General features: G+C 32.9%; 2 protein-coding genes across 2 annotated transcripts in view; one reads left to right on the top strand and one right to left on the bottom strand.

Annotated features, from left to right (window-relative positions):
* Positions 1-261: 261 nt before the first annotated feature.
* Positions 262-891, top strand: LOC139526686 (uncharacterized). Its single transcript, XM_071321847.1, has one exon. The coding sequence runs from the start codon at positions 262-264 to the stop codon at positions 889-891; it is 630 nt and encodes a 209-aa protein (XP_071177948.1).
* Positions 892-4134: 3243 nt separating this feature from the next.
* Positions 4135-17368, bottom strand: part of LOC139528663 (uncharacterized) — a 17295-nt gene continuing 4061 nt past the window's right edge. Inside the window, exons 2-4 of the mRNA XM_071324771.1 lie at positions 12622-12872; positions 9813-12009; positions 4135-8658 (exon numbers count right to left, since the gene is read on the bottom strand). Coding sequence (XP_071180872.1) covers positions 7688-8658; positions 9813-12009; positions 12622-12834 — 3381 coding nt within the window. The 5' untranslated portion in view covers positions 12835-12872 and the 3' untranslated portion in view covers positions 4135-7687. The remainder of the gene's footprint in view (positions 8659-9812; positions 12010-12621; positions 12873-17368) is intronic.

Genomic DNA, 17368 nt, shown 5'->3' with positions numbered 1-17368 from the left:
CTATCAAACCGGATACAACAGGTAGTATTGGAAGGGGCTAGATCTCAACAAGACGATGTTCTGTCGGGAGTGCCACAGGGCACAGTGCTAGGTCATTTATTGTTCCTAACATACATCAATGACATGTCCGCTTATACTCAATCAGACGTCTGTCTCTTTGCTGATGACAGTCTACTGTACAGGGAAATTAGTAACCCCAAAGATACAGAACAACTGCAGATAGACATTGAAGCGTTAGAAAAGTGGGAAAAGACATGAATGATGAGATTTAATCCAACAAAAAGCAGTGTTACCCGCATACCACCAAAGAACAAAGAACCTTTACTATACCTATACACTTTACATGGACACACAATAGAACCAGTAGATAGTGCCAAGTACTTGGGAGTGCCAATATCAAATAATCTCTCATGGAACAAACATATCCAGAACGTTACAGCAAAGGGTAACCGAACACTTGGTTTTGTTAAACGAGACCTGAAAAAATGTACAAGGAAAGTAAAAGGATCTTGGCTATACAACTTTCGCGCGACCTGTCATAGAGTATGCTTCTATTATATATGGGACACAACCAACCAAGCAATCATCAACACACTAGAATTCATACAGAGAAGAGCTGCTAGATTTGTCTTTAATTACTACACATCACGCACACAAGGGTGTGTCACTACAATGTTAAAAGATCTAAAATGGGACACATTACAGACAAGACGCCGTGACAACAGGCTATGCGTGCTCTATCGTATCCAGAATGAGCTGATAGACATCAACAAGAATACTTACCTAAAAGGTGGCGACAGTAGAACTCGTGGTGGACTCAAGTTTTACCAACAGAGCGTCACCATTGATGTCTACAGGAACTCCTTCTTTCCAAGAACAATCATGGAATGAAATACATTGCCTGCCAGGGTTGCTGAAGCTGGATCAGTTGACGATTTCCGCACAGGGCTACAGACAACACATTAATACCAGACTCAACGATTGTACATAATTTCAACCGTAACAACCTGATTTTATTCTAAATACTGTATAATAGCCTTAGGGGACTAGATATGTAATGTCACCATGCGTAGTGCCGTAGAGTTTAAACGTTTCATTCAAGGAACCCAACTCTTACATGGAAGAAGAAGAAGACTCGTTGTACATCGTAGATTTTGAATGCCCTTCTAAATCCATGACTTAACAGCATTGTTTTTTTTCAGATATAATTACTAGTTATGGTTTATCTGACTGGCACGTTTCGGTTTTTTTTGGTCTTCAACTAGATTTATTAGTAATCTTAAGTTCTTCCTCCATTTGAGATGAGAAAATAAATGTGTCGGAGTTGTTCATCATTTACCGACAAGGCCTACAGTTACATAGTGACCAACTGTCAGTGTTAAATTGTAAAACTATTTTTTTTTTACGTGGTGTTCGTTTTTATTCTGTGGTTATTCCTACTTTGGTGTTGACATATGGTTATTTTTTATAAATTTACTGTTTGCTAAAGTTCGAATTATTCTTAATACTAAGGATTTTCCTATCCAATGCATTAATAAACTTAGCCGTATTTGGCACAACTTTTTAGACTCTTTGGTCATCAACGCTTTTCAACTTGTTTGGCTTTCTTTACTATTTTGAGTGCCACTGATAGTCTTATGTAGATGAAACGCACATAAGGTCCATTAAATTTTAGGCCTGGACGTGGTACTTTTGATTCCTATGTCGAAATGTCCTATCGTAATGTTTATTTCTGTCCTAAATGTTGTTGCATTTATTTGTACTGTAGTACTATTTTGAGTGCCACTGATAGTCTTATGTAGATGAAACGCACATAAGGTCCATTAAATTTTAGGCCTGGACGTGGTACTTTTGATTCCTATGTCGAAATGTCCTATCGTAATGTTTATTTCTGTCCTAAATGTTGTTGCATTTATTTGTACTGTAGTCCTGTCATGTCATTTTAGTGGTATATTAACCATTGTCATAAAAGCGCGAGGTTTGGCTAGTTGCAAAACCAGGTTCAACCCACTATGTTTACTTAAAATGTTCTGTATCAAGTCAGGAATAAGGCAGTTGTTATCTTATAGTTCGTTTCTGTATGTCTTGCATTGTCGTTTTGGTTTTTTGTTGCACTTCAGTGTTTCTGTTGTTTCCCTCTCATAGTTGATGCGTTTGTCCAAGTTTTAGCTTTACAATTGTGAACTTTCCATTTCTAAGTAGCAACATTCCAGCAGCACCTGCATACGGTGTATATATCTCCCAATTGATACAATATTTCCGTGCTTGCACTTCCTATCATGATTTTCTTGATAGAGGATTGTTGCTCACACAGAAGCTATTAAATCAAGAGTTCCAAATGGTGAAGTTGAAATAATCTCTTCGTAAATTTAAAGAACGCCATCACGAGTTGGTTGACCGTTTTGGAATAACCGTTTCATAAATTATATCGGATATGTTCCGTACGTCGTAACTACAATCCCCTTCCCTTTCATGAATGTGAACTATCAAATTAAGACTATTTACCGGATTTAGCATCACATAAGCAACACAACGGGTTACATCTGCTTACCCTTCCGGAGCACCTAAGATCACCCCTAGTTTTTGGTGGGGTTCGTGTTGCTTTTTCTTTAGTTTTCTATGTTATGTCATGTGTACTATTGTTTGTCTGTTTGTCCTTTTCAATTTCAGCCATGGCGTTGTCAGTTTATTTTCGATTTATGAGTTTGACTGTCCCTCTAGTATCTTTCGTCCCTCTTTTAGTTTGTAACCCCGATTTGCTTTCTCTCAATCGATTTATGACTTTCGAACAGCGTTATACAACTATTGCCTTCTGTTATCATACCATTTCTCTTTATTTCTTTATCACAGATTTCCTCGAGCTTGGGAAGTGTTTCTGTATTAACCTTTACCATGTAAAATATAAAACCAAAAGTTTGAAAGCCAAGCACATGCAAGATTTCTTAATAATTGAAAGAATTGAAATTCAAAATTTCAATAGATCTACAAAGACCAAAGACTGGCGTCATATAGAACATAAAGCTGTGGACACATCTGACAGGCAAGAACCAACATACCACCAATCATACACATATACAATACACTCATCATAGATACCAGGATTACAATTAGACACATATATAGTCTGCATCCTGAGGAATATTCTAACAATCCACAGGCAGGCCACTCATTAAACTAATAAAAGACTCCCTTAGATAATAAATTCAAATGTTTTTTTGATATTTTCCCACCCCCAGTTTTAATGTTATGCTTTGTCGAACTTTATTTTTAAAGTTGTATCCACTTGCTCTATAAACCATTATTCTTGTAATGTCGTATATTTAGCATTTCTAAAAACCATTGACAACTGACAGATCTTTATAACAAATAACTATGATTTGTTTTCTCTGTAAAGAATGACAAAATCAAAGTGATGGAAATCACTCATGGAAAGATTAGAAGAGTAGTTTGAATTATTTCATATTAAGGTATGGTGGAGAAAAATGAACATTTATAAAGCACTATTGCTGAAAATTGCATTTACAGCAGGTCTTTAGAAGGAAACTTGCTTTTCCAGTATGAGGATAAAATGAGCTCAAATTAAATAATATGGGTCTCTTAATTTGCACAATTTTATTTAAACTGCAGTTTATATCTTATCGAAATTATGTTGCCTGTTCTGAACATGTTTCAAAAAAACAAAAAAATGCAAAAGTTCTTCTAGTAAATGTTACCAACTATCCTTGTAAGACATAAATCTGGACCAACAGCTTAAAACTTTAAAGTGTCATTTATAGCTTTAATTCATCAAATGTTTTTAAGCCTTACTATGCTCTGCAGTATTTCTATCATTTACACACAAATTATGACCTCTCTCTCCTCTGAACCTAGATCTGCCCCTGTTAAAGAGGTCAGCAGCAGTATTTCTATTATTTACACAAATTATGACCTCTCTCTCCTCTGAACCTAGATCTGCCCCTGTTAAAGAGGTCAGCAGCAGTATTCATCAATAGACCAGACGGTATGTCAAACTCTCCTTTATTGATACTTGTACTTTGTGTACACTTCTTTTGATCTTCCTATCAAAAGGCATTTTAAACAGAATCATCTGAATATTCAATCGATGCAGTCATTAATTTTGGCCTGAAGAAAGTATTTTGAATATGCATAGTTTTATTTCCATTTGTAGACATTTATAACATCAAATTACAAAACCCCTTTTTATGTGCAAAAAGAAACAACATAAGAATTAGACAATTAATATATATTTAGAACATATGAACAATGATGAAAAATATATTTTCTATGACCGATACCTTCAGTGGATTGACAGTACTTTTGGTACCAATTGTCAGTGGATATGCTAGAAACTTATTCATGAGCATTTAAATAGTTGGAATGAAGAGAATATGATAGCACTGCTCTTTCTAAAATTCAATTATCTTTATATAAAAGTTTTAAACATTTACTTAATTTGTTGATGAATTAAAACCAATTGTACAGGTAAATACATTTTTTTTCTTCAAAACTGTTCCAAGTTAAATTATCATGTCTATAGAAAGTTTACAAAATTCATTAATTTTCCTTATGTACAACTTACTTCTTTCAATAATTTTTAGCATGAAAAAAAAAGTTTTTATAAGTTCCTGTTACCAAAAATTATCTTATTTTGTTTCGGTCAAAAAAAAATCTTCTTTATTTAGGTTCTGATGAGAGAAAATGCATGTGATTGTCCTGTTTTTCCTTATTCATTTATTTCTCTTGTACATTTTTCAAAACATACAAATTATAATAATCATTCACAAGAATTAAGAAAAAAAAACATCATCTTTGTAAAAATCATGATAAATTTGTGACCATATAAAAATATTTTTCAGAACTTTAACATACATTGTCTTAATTTTCTCTCACAATAACGAGAAACTTGCCATTTTAAGTAAAGAGCTTGATACCAATTTAAGCTGATGAACACTACGAATTTCAACAAGAAGCATCATCAAAGATAGTTTTTCCAGGGAAAACTGATATACAGTAATGGTTCCTGTACATTGCCTCTTATCATCAAAAATTTATAGTTTCTCACCAAAAATATGTCCCAATCTGGAGTTTTTAATAAAAGTAAGACTGGTGTTCTCTAATTGATCATTATAATCTTACTTTATAGGCTTGTACAGGTTGACAAAAAACTTTGAACTGCTAATGCACCCAAAAAGTCAAAATCTGGAGAAAATGGTCATTTCTAATATCTTCAATTTAATACTTTCTGATTGGATAATCTATTCTAGGGAACTTGAAATTTCTGTTATTATTGACCATTTAAATTTTTACATTACAGTGATTTCAGACCAATTTCTAAACTTTGAACTATGGATCAAAATTTGAAAGATAAACTACAAATTTATCAGAGGTTTGTAAAAACTAAATCTTGCAAATACAAACATGATGTGAAAATGGAATACCATGATCTTAGAATAATAACTTCAACATATTGGATGCATTAAAAATTTAAGCATCTACTAAAATCAATATCAAGCTTGTAAGTGAAAAACAAAACATTAGGAAAAATTTAAACCTTATATAACATGATTCAACAAAATAAAAATTACAACAGAAATCAACATTAGTAAAGAAACAAATCTGTACAACAAAATATAAAGAACTCTTTAAGAAAAACAATGGAATATAGTTGATATAAATCTATGTAGCACTATACAAACAGAGAGAATGTACTGTGGATTCATAACAATTGTTAGGTCCTAATTTTGTGGATAGAATTGAAGCACAATTTTGAATGTTCAACAAATTGCAATTTTTTTTCCACTTTTGATGTAGAATTTTATGTAAAAACCTCAAAGAACAAGCATCATATATATTTTACTCAACCCACAAAAATTAATACTCAGCAAACTACTTTCTAGAATTGGAATTCATAAACAACATGGGGATTTTTTTCTTTCTTAAAATTCATTTTGAGACAAAAAAACTGAAAATATACATTTAAAACAAATCATGTGTCCCAACTTATTGATTTTTTTTTGCAAGTCTATAGTGCATTGTACACTTAATCAGATAACTTCAAAAATAGTTATCAAACAACCCTTTGAGCTTGTATTCCTTCTACAATTACACAAAAACAACAAAGTCACAAGATGGCTATGATCAAACAACTACTGCTATTATACATTACAAAGAGAGGAAGATCTGTACTCATTATTTGTGTCATTTGGTTTGTTTTATTACTTATTCCTGTATCTCTAACTTGGGGAAATTGAATGCACATTATCATATCATATTATGCTCTACATGTAATTGTGACACTATGAAAAACAATTCTTTAGAGGAACCAACACTTTCATCAACTTTGCAACATAATTTGTAATACAAGTTGAGATATTCAAAATTAAGATATTCAACTACTACAATTACTGACTTTAAGGGAGATAATTCATATTAAAGTTATAAAAAAGGGGGGATGTAAGTACATGATTTGTGATTATAATTCTTTAAATTATAAAGTTTTTCCTCCCAATTGTGACCATGTGATTACTTAAAAAGTAAAGGATGTAAGTGAAAAAAAATAAAACTTTTGTAAAGTTTTGCTCATTTTTTAGTTGAAACAAAATAGCTTCTGTAAAGAGTGACCCACACTGTAAAAACTAAGACGGGATATATATCAAATATACCAAATGACAAACATATACCCTTATTCTCTCTACTGCTCATACTGTACATTCAGTCTTGTTAACCTTAACTGTGTTTGATAAAAATCATGCTTTATAAAATTACAAAAAAAACAATCACACCTTTACCATTAGAAAATCAGCACAACCAAAATCCCATAAAAAAACTTGTGTTACAAGGACCCATATAAAGTGTTTCACATGAATCATGTAAACTGCTCAAGCATGTATTAAATCCACACTAGAAAATATGTTTAAGGCAAGTGTAAGTATGAAGTACTTGTCGAAAATATTAAAATGGAAAATTCAGAAAGAGAAAGTAGGAATGAGGCAGAAAAGAATATAAGCTACATAAACCCCTAAATACAATATAAATATTTTCCCATAAAAAGCCATTTATGTGTAATGAAAGAATGAAAAACCTCTCACAATTTTAATAATTCAATCCTATCTATTACTGTAATGACAAACCTTAATATTTTAATAGGAGCATTAAATCCCTAATGTCAAAACTGTATAAAATGAAGAAAAACAATACAAGTTAATTTGATTTATAAATAAAATGAACGACCTTTTCAGATTTTCTGATACCCACAAAGAACTTTGGTAAAACAAATCCAAAATGGCCAAACATGATAGCAAACTTTATTTTTGCACTTTATAAATTAAGTCATATTTTTGTTTTTGAAAACACAGATAGTGGTAGAAAGAAGGTTAGAGAAAGGGACAGAAAAGACTGGGTGATTAGTGTCTTGGACACATGCTGAGGGTTGGCAGGCCCCCTAACATTATTTTCTTGAGAATTATCAATAAGAGAAGAACTGTACTTTTACAGACATTTTTATAACAAAAACTTTTAACAGTCAGGGGACTTACTTAAATGAGTGATTTTCTAAATCACTGATACAAGTAACACTATTTCCATAAAGAATGGAAATAATACCCATAACTTTACATATATAACAAACCATACAGTAAATTAAAAAAATATAAACCTTAGCAGCAATAGTCAAGATCCATTAGAAAATTCATGCTGCAATTTGCTGCAAATTACTTCCAAACTTTTTCATGAACAATGAAAACTGTCTAGGAGTAAGAGAATCCATGTTAAGAGTACGAACTCCATATTTTTCTAAATATATATCTACATCATCAAGTGTTCCTTCAAAGGCATCTTTAACTAATAACTGGGTGGAATTAAGTTGTACGATAAGCGTAGAAAAAGGATTTGAAAATTTGTGACCATTAAACTTATCAGTTTGTAAAATGTAATCATTAGCACCATTTTCTGTTGTAGTATTGTCTGCATTCCCAATATTGGCAAGAATGTTCTCCATACAAGTCAAAACTTCTTTGTTTTGATCTTCATCTACTTTTGATATAGAGTTATCTGTTCCTGTATTTGGGTTTTCTGGAAGATTTTGTATTTCATTTTTACTCTTGTCTTTGAGGTCTTTGGTTGTTTCTCCTTCAGTCTTCTTTTCACAATCAGAATCTTCTATTGTGATGTCTAGTTCTGTTTCATCTGCAGAGCTTATTTCAATTACAGATTCCTCTAATTTGTTTTTCTTCTCTTTGACTGTATCTGCTGCTTCAATCGATTGGATTTTCTTTCCTTCTAATTTCTCACTGGAGTCTTGTTCCCCCTCCTCGACAGATTTTTCTTCAAAATCTTGTATATCTTTTACCTGCTTCTCACTGCTAGAATTTACTACCATATCCTCCGAGACATGTTTATTCGCATTTATCTCCAAAGTACTACCCGTCTTCTCCGGACTCTTTTTCTCTTCTGTCTTATCTCTAGCATAGTCTTCTTGTTCTTCCAAAGCCATTGTACTATTTATAAACTCCATCAAACAAGCTGGATGTTTAGTGTGTTTTTCGTAACAATGAAGTCGTAACTGATGCCTAAGAGGAGCAGCGTAGGTACAGTATACACAACTAAATCCTATCCTGGCAATCTTTAGTTTCTTTGGACGTACAACATAAGAGTTCTGATCTAAAATTTAGAAAACAAAGGTATATGATGTTATTCATATGTAAATATAACTTGGTTGCTTTCTTGTTAAATGAGATGTGCCAATGCTAATAAAACTGATCATAACTGTAACTGAAAACAAGCATGTATGCATGTAGTGATTTCTTTAGTGGTAATAAAAAATATTGTGACGAACATATTTGTTGCTCAAAGCCTGGGACACCAATATAATCCCAAGAGCTCTGCGATATCATAATTGTACACTGTATTATATACATTAGAACCTAAAGTAGATGTTTTTTCAAGTGATATGACGTAATACAATTAAGGTGTTTGCAATCGTGACTGATCTCGATTTATGATGGATGGCTGATACAGAATGGTTGCAATTTATCTGTATTAACTACTAAGTATATGATAAATTACAATAATATAGGGTTATTGCATGAATATTGGTGAAAATTGTCCCAAGTAGAATTTTTTATTGCACGAGCTTGCGAGTGCAATATATGTTCTACGAGAGACAATATTCCCCAATATTCATGCAATAACCCTTTTATTGTATAGCAATATGATATTTGAAGTAAAAACTGGTTTAAACTAAGATTTTGTCTTTGATGACGTCATGAATTTTGAAGATTTATTACACTAGTGCAATAATAGAACTTTTGGTTACTTTCTGTGGGAAATATTATATTGCTATGCAATAATAATTGATTCTGAATGATTTGCTTATCTTAATTTGAATCAACAAGATAAAGCATAGCCATAAAAAAAACTTGATGTTCAGTGGTTGTCTTTTGTTGATGTGGTTCATAAGTGTTACTAGTTTTTTTTTATATAGACATGATAGATTAAATAATTAGATAGTTGTCCTGTTTGAATAGATTTACACTGGTCATTTTTGGGGACTTTATAGCTTGCTATTCGGTGTGAGCCAAGACTTTGTGTTGAAGACAGTACTTGACCTATAATGGTTTACTTTTACAAATTGTGACTTGGATGGAGAGTTGTCTCATTGGAACTCATACCACATCTTCTAGACTTATATCTATTTACATTTTGTAATAATTATTATTCTAAAATCCTTAGCACTAGAAGTAAATGGAATAGCAAACTTATATAAATTTCTGAAGTCCATGACCTTTAACTGGAATGTCTCCTATTTTCCTTACCATTCTTTGTTTCCTCCCTTTTTCTACCACGTTTCTGTTTCTTTCTTTCACTTATAATTTTCATAATTTGTAGTCTGTCTTCACCACTGGTATCATTGATGATCTTAGAAACCCGTTTTTTCCCTAACACCATTCGCTTCTTGTTTGTTTTGATATAATCACGGTCAATTAGTTTATGTTTACCCACTACCTTTTCATTTTCATCAATATCCTTATCAGGGGGAGTTCCCTTCTCTTGCTCTGAAGCATTGTCTGGTAACAGAGAAGAAATATCGGCAAATGTTTGAACAATGTTTGGTTGAGTATTTGGATGTGCCTTATTGGAATGTCGTACAAGTTCTTTTTTACTGCCAGAAATAAATCCACAAATCTTACATTTCCAATCACATTCTTTGTGATAGAAGAACAAATGTCTCTTGAGGGCAAATGGATTTGAAGAAAAATTGCAGTGTGGACAATTTAACTGCATGTCATCATTTCCACTGTCGTCTGCATTATCTTCAGCAAACCTGTCAATGGTAACTGTCTTAGGAGTTGTCTCTTCTGCACTGGATAGGTTCTTTCTCGGTCTTCCAACAGTTTTTTCAGGAGATTTCCTTGTTTCGTTGCTATGTAACTGGTAACTTTCACAATGATCTCTTTGGATATGACCTTCCATCTCCTCTAGAAAGAAGGTAGAAAAGTCACAATTGTTACATCTATATCTTTTCTCTAGATGTCGCCAATTACAATGTCTTTTCAAACCTTTCTGTGATCCAGATTTGAATTCACAAAATGGACATTTCATAACACCTGAAGTAATGAACTTTTTCTGTTTTGCAAAACTGGTAAAAGATTTTATAGATCGACCACGTCCTACTTTAGTTTTTGTATCCTGATTTTTATGTTCAAATGTAACGCCCTGCTTCCAGTGTGTGAGTTTTCTTGGGCTAATTGGAGATTTTGATTGACCTAATGAAGCCTCACTTTGATAACTTTCATCTCCAGCTTCAGGCCAAGACTTTTTTCTCTTTGAAGAATCCTTCTCTCTCTCTTCCATAGACAGTTTACGCTTTGCTGGTCCGCTTTTTAGTTTTTCACCAGATTCATACTTATCCAGGTATTTTTTAGCTTCTTCCAAATTCATAGTTGACCTACATTGATTGCTGAAGAATTCTATGATATTTTCTTTTTTTGAATCACTTTCATAAGAGAATCCCTCGGAATCCTCAATAGCATGTTTCATTTTGACGTGTTTTTGCATTGGCTGTTTCATAATAGTAGCGTGATCGCAGTAGGCACATTGATACGGTTTGTATTGTATATGACTACTGTAGTGGGTTTTAAATGAGCTGCGGTGTGGTGTCACATAGTTACATTTATTACACATGAAAACATATGTTGGTGATTTAACACTTTCCGTCCCTGGTGAAGCGACAGTTGGTGATTGGACAGTTGGATAACCTGTGTCTGGTGAAGAAACTTGAGTACTAGATGGTAAATTAAGATTTGTTGGTTTTTGAGCTATCTGGTTGGCTGCCATTATATTCAAAGTAGGTGTTTGAACCACTGGTGGTCTAGGGTTGTTATACTGTGTTCTCGGAGCATTCATTAATTGCTGATTATATGGTACGAGACGTGGATGATTGTAATTAGCTTGCTGATGTTGGTGCTGTGGTTGATGCTGTTGCTGGTGCTGAACAGTTGTTGTAGGGGGGCGCATATTCATATACTGTGTGTTGCCATTCATATTACCTCCCTGTACAAAATTTTGATTGTATTGTACTGGTACCATATTTTGAGGAGGCATCTGGTACCCTGTCATTGCCATGTTCTGTTGCATCATGTTATTTTGTTGAATTCTATTTCCGTCAGTATCCATCATGAGTTGCTGATGACTTGTGACTGGCAAATAATTCCCTAAACCTTGGGGTCTCATCCCAGGGTAAACATTTCCCTGTGGCATCTGAAATGGCTGACCCATACCAACATGAGCATGATCGCCAGAGGCATTTGGGACCGTAGTTGTCTGCCCTTGATACTGGTAACCTGCAGGATTATGAGGTAGAGTATTATTAACATTAGAAACAGGGTACCCTGATGGTGACTGGTTTACTGGAACTGATTGTGGCTGACTCATTGGTACTCCCTGCATCTGATGAACACCATGTGGTTGATTAATTGGCATCATTTGTGTCTGGTTTACTGGAACATGTACCTAAAATACAATTCAAATATTAACATACGATATATATGCTAAACTTATCTTCTAGAACAGACCTTAGAGAATCATATGTTATAATAGATTTCAACTAAGTGGGAATACAATTAGAATCGATTCGTTTAATGTGTTTGAGCTTTTGATTTTGCGATTCAATTAGGGACTTTCCATCTTGATTTTTCCTCAGCGTATTTTTGTGATTTCACCAATTCTTTAGTCTGTTAAAGTCTACTGTCCTTCACCAAATCACCTTTTTTTTCCAAATGTTGTTACACTCCTGAAATACAAATGTGTATATATTTTTTAATTGAAATTTGACTCTTAAATCCTTGGTTGTGATTATTACTCTGCTCATACAAAAGGCATCCTCCTTTTACAAAACCAAACTGCTAAGATTTGGTCTAACTCTAAGTGGCTGAGCTTAACAGCAGGAGCCATAGTCAAATCTGGGTAGCAAATGCATTTTCTTGTATTACTAAAGCAGGTTACCTAAAAAATCCCTTCCAAGCACTATCTGTCTCAATCATGTTCTTATAAAATCTAGAGCCAAAAATATAAAGTAAAGTGATACTGATCAATGGTTTGTATAAATTGTTTATGTTTACATACCCCTTGTGAAACCATCATTGGATTACCATGGTTACCAACATTAGGATCCCTAGAACAGTCTGGATCACGCTGCCATACTAAATCAGAAGCCAGGTCACGCCCACCACTAGTCTGGACGGGCTGCATATGATATGGTTTAGCATTATAATTTGTCACTTGTCCAGGTGAAGGGTTGGTAACTGTTGTTAGACCAATATTTTGTGTATTTTCCATGGTTACAGTTTCTTGTTATCATATCATGGCTTCAATTCCTGAAAAAAATCAAGAAAATTGCACTTAAAGTGATACTGTCATACTGTGGGTAAATGTTAAAATTATTTTCACACCAACTAAAATCTGACATGTCAACAAGCTTCTCAAGCACTTTTTTCTGTAAGCCTCAGAAGAAGAAAAAAGTAATACTGATGCAAACAAAGCAATTCAGTTTCCAGGAGTGTCAATTTTTATGGATTTTGTGTTACAGGCCAAACATGAAATCAATTGCCTAACATGCCTAAGGAAATACATACTTTTTATTTAGTTCTATAAAGGTAACAACCTTAAAACCATGTCATTTAGAAAATGGGGCAAACAGATCTGGAAATAGGAGTCTACGGATAATCGTTTAATATCAAAAATACATTCATCATGATATATTCTTCTCAGATATCAAATTTCATTGGTACATGTATCTGAAAACTTCAAATATTAACATAGTTTGGCATGCATTTTTAGAAACTCCAATCTGTATTGAAAACCTACCATATATGGTACAAGAAAATGTCTCATCTTAATATACCAACAAAATTTTAATCTTTAAATTACTCCAATAATCAATAGAGATCAATGAGCTTTATTATATAATTATATTTAAACATGTCAAAACTAGTAATTATTTTACTTTATTAGAAACAAACATCAAAATGTGTCAAAATAACAGAAATCTATAATCTACTGAACATAACAATATATATGTCTTCATTTCTCATGCATCAATTCCTAGACTTGAGTTGTCATCAATACATCAATATTTTGATTTCTATATGGTGTTTATACTAATCAATGATTATAAATAATTAGCAGGTATAAAACAGATGACACACCTGAGACCTTTGAACAGGTGTTGTTCAGAACAAGTAATATACTGAATGAAATTTTTCATTTTATTCAAATTGTGTATTTTTTCAGGGTCATGTGCTAGGCCTCCTACCCTACCTACTGGTCGAGTTTTTTGCTGTTTAATTTTTTACAACTTTCTCTTTAAATCCTTTCTTGAACTGAACATAAAAGGTATTTAGTACATATGTTTAGTTAATCTATATAATGTAAATGTGTCATACTTTTTGTTTTCCCCATCCTTACAGAGAAAGCTGTTATAAATGTCCATCCTTACAGAGAAAGCTGTTATAAATATAAACTTTTTTTCTGAAATTATGGCTTTAATCTACATTGTGAATCAATATACATGTATATTAATAGGAAAAACCACATATTTGAGATACAAATGTATTACCAGTAGAGAAATTCCAGTGCTATGTCAAATTTTATGTGCCTGTTGTTTAGTGTGCTAATATATATATAGGTGCTAATATATAAAACAAAGAAAATTCATTTTTAAATGAAGACAGTTCTGGCATTTCAAAAATATTGAGTTGTCTCCACTTGGAGTAATATAACTATCCAGTAAACAAACTAAACATGGTAAATAGTGTTTAAATGACAAAGTTTAAATTACTATCTAAATCTGAAATTCTCATTTGTACTGCAATATACAAATGCAAATTTCAACTTTTACCCTTCTGATTTAGAAATACATGTACTTAGGACTTGCCTTGGTGAAAAACCACAAATCATATACTAAGAGATTCTGGTGGGAGGTAAAATACATAAGAGCTCACACTGATAGAATGTCAGTTGATTGTGTAACAGTAATTGGTGGTGATTTTAATACTGATATTGCAGTAACAAGTTTAAGTAGTAAATCAAAAAATGTCAAAGACTTCATTACAAAAAATAATTTATCTCCTGTCCCATTGATGTCCGGTCGTAAAGGCCCTGATTTTACATTTAGGTCTAAAGACATGACACGTAAAACTATGATTGATTTTATTTTCATTCCAGAATTCTTTTGTAATGGCTTTACAAATTTAGAAGTCAGAAATGACTGTCCATTTAATGTTTCAGATCATTATCCTGTTTTGATTTTCTTAGATATGAATTTGCTATGTAATACATCAAATAAATTTCATCTTTATCGTAAAGTTCTATTGTGGTCGAGATGTGATGAATGGGAGAAGAAATATTATCAAACAGAACTAGACAAATTACTAAATTTTGAAGTTTTACCTTTGAACTCGTGTGAAATAAACGAAAATTACATAGAACATATAAACTCAAATATTGAAAATGTTGTGCATATTGCTGCAAATTCTTGTATTCCCACTGGAAAATTTAGACACTATTTAAAACCGTACTGGAAAAGTAACAACTTAGATTATTACCATAATGAGCAACGACAAGCTCGTAAAACGTGGCTGTCAATGGGACAAACACGAAACAACGACAATATTTCTTATAAACAGTATAAAGATAAGAAAAGAGAATTTCGAAAGCATAAACGTAATACAGAGCGATTATGGGAATCTGAAAAATTTGCTGATGTGCAAAAAGCAGCCGAAATGGACATAGGACAATTTTATCGTGTAGTGCAAAGGATAGACAACAAAAATCGCCAGCAACTTGTCTGAATTATGATGGAAATACAGCTACTAATCACGGGGATATTTGCAAGTTGTGGAGTACCTATTTTAGTGATTTGTATACTCCTAATGAACATGAAAATGACAATTTTGATCAACCTTTTTATATGGATGTCACAGAAAAAAAAAAAAAATCGTGAATATAGCAGTCAAATTAGAAAACCGTTTAATGCTTTTTTCGATGTGCCCTACACTGAAGATGAAATATATGAGCAAAATTAAAACTTTAAAATGTGGTAAGGCTCCAGGACTGGACTATGTATGCAACGAACATATTATATACGGTGGTAATACCTTGTTGAAATGGATTTGTTATATTTTTAATATTATACTTAAATGCGAATATATTCCATTACTATATCGACATGGCATAATTATTCCGTTATATAAAGGAAATAACAAAGACAAGAGTAATCCGAACAGTTACAGAGCTATTGTCCTAACATCCGTATTTGGAAAATTACATGACAAAACAGTCCTTCGTCGAATAAATAAAATGCTTACTGCACTTGATAAGACTTTTCCTGATCCTTTACAGTTTGGATTTGTTCCCGAACATGGTGCTATCCCCGCTTTATACACACTCAAAGAATGTATTAACGTGTTTATGAAAAGTAAATCTAAACTTTATGTTGGTTTTCTAGATAACGAGAAAGCGTTTGATAAGATCTGGCACTATGGACTTTTTCTGAAATTAAAAGAAATCGGTGTAACTGGTAAATTATGGAACATACTTTTCATGTCTTACAAATCTGCTAGTGCACATGTACAATATAATGGACTTACTAGTGACAATTTCTCCATTTCTCAGGGTGTAGGGCGAGGGAGAGTACTCTCATCTTGGCTATTCTCTTTGTACATAAATGACTTAATATAACAGCTGATTTCGACAAATTGTGGAATACGAATTGGTTATTTGAACATTCCTGCCATTCTTCTTGCGGACGACACAACCCTTCTTAGTGCGTCGCCAAAAGGTCTACAAGGTCTTCTCGACTGTGTACAAACTTATGCTTGTAAATGGAGACTTAAATATAACGGAACAAAAAGTTGTGTCTTGGCTTTTAATAATAATACAGATGTTGACATTAAGCTTGGAAATACAAAAATAGCGTGTAAAACGGATACAATTTATGCTGGTACATTGATAACTAACAATAATAAAACGTTTGAAAGGACAAAAAATGCCGCTAAGAAGTTGAAGAAAAATCTACATTCATTGTATAGTGCTGGAGTAAACCCGAAAGGCCTTACGCCGATTACAAACACGTTAATATGGAAGCGTTTTGTTCTTCCTACAGCATTGTACTCTTACAAAGTATGGGGACAACTCTCTAATTCTGAAATAGAACTTTTAGAAAGAACACAACGATATGTTGCGCGATATATACAGTGTATGGACAAATATTCACCAACGGACTCAACTACAAGCAACCTTGGTTTATGGTCATTGGAAGCTGTAATCGACAAATTCAAACTTTTATTCTTTGGGCGATTATGTAGGAGTAAATCGGGCACAACTCATAAAAAATTGTTCAACATGTGCATCAGTCAATTTATTCTGGATGAAAATGCCGAACACTCTATAACCTATAATCTTATAACAACTCTGGTTAAATACGATCTATTTTCTTTCCTTTCTTCTAACCTATGTAAATGAGGATTACATACCAGAAAAAGTGCTGTGGTCGAAAATTGTCCGTCAGTCTATTGAAATTTATGAAGAGAACAGATGGAAAAGTAATTTAGAAAATAGAAATGAACTCAAAAGGTATTCCAAAACTCACCCTACCCTCTGTGAACATAGATTAATTCGGTTGACAGTTTTATATCCCGATGCAAAACTCGAACTGCTAGTACTTGTGACTTTAGGATCGGCAGCCATTAAGAAAGCTACATGTACTCTATGTAACAAACAGTCTCTTGATATCATTAAACATTTAATCATGGAGTGTCATGTTCTATTAACAGAGAGAAATGTTATGTTTTATAAAATTGTAGATGAACTT

This window comes from Mytilus edulis, chromosome 6 (genome assembly GCF_963676685.1).
Source record: "Mytilus edulis chromosome 6, xbMytEdul2.2, whole genome shotgun sequence".
In the NCBI taxonomy this organism is placed as follows: Eukaryota; Metazoa; Mollusca; class Bivalvia; order Mytilida; family Mytilidae; genus Mytilus; species Mytilus edulis.
Note: the sequence above shows the minus strand (reverse complement) of the source record. Positions and strands in the feature narration are given on the sequence as shown.

Excerpts from the sequence above, each read along its gene's own strand:
- LOC139526686 (XM_071321847.1), top strand. The coding sequence starts at position 262 with ATGAGATTTAATCCAACAAAAAGCAGTGTTACCCGCATACCACCAAAG.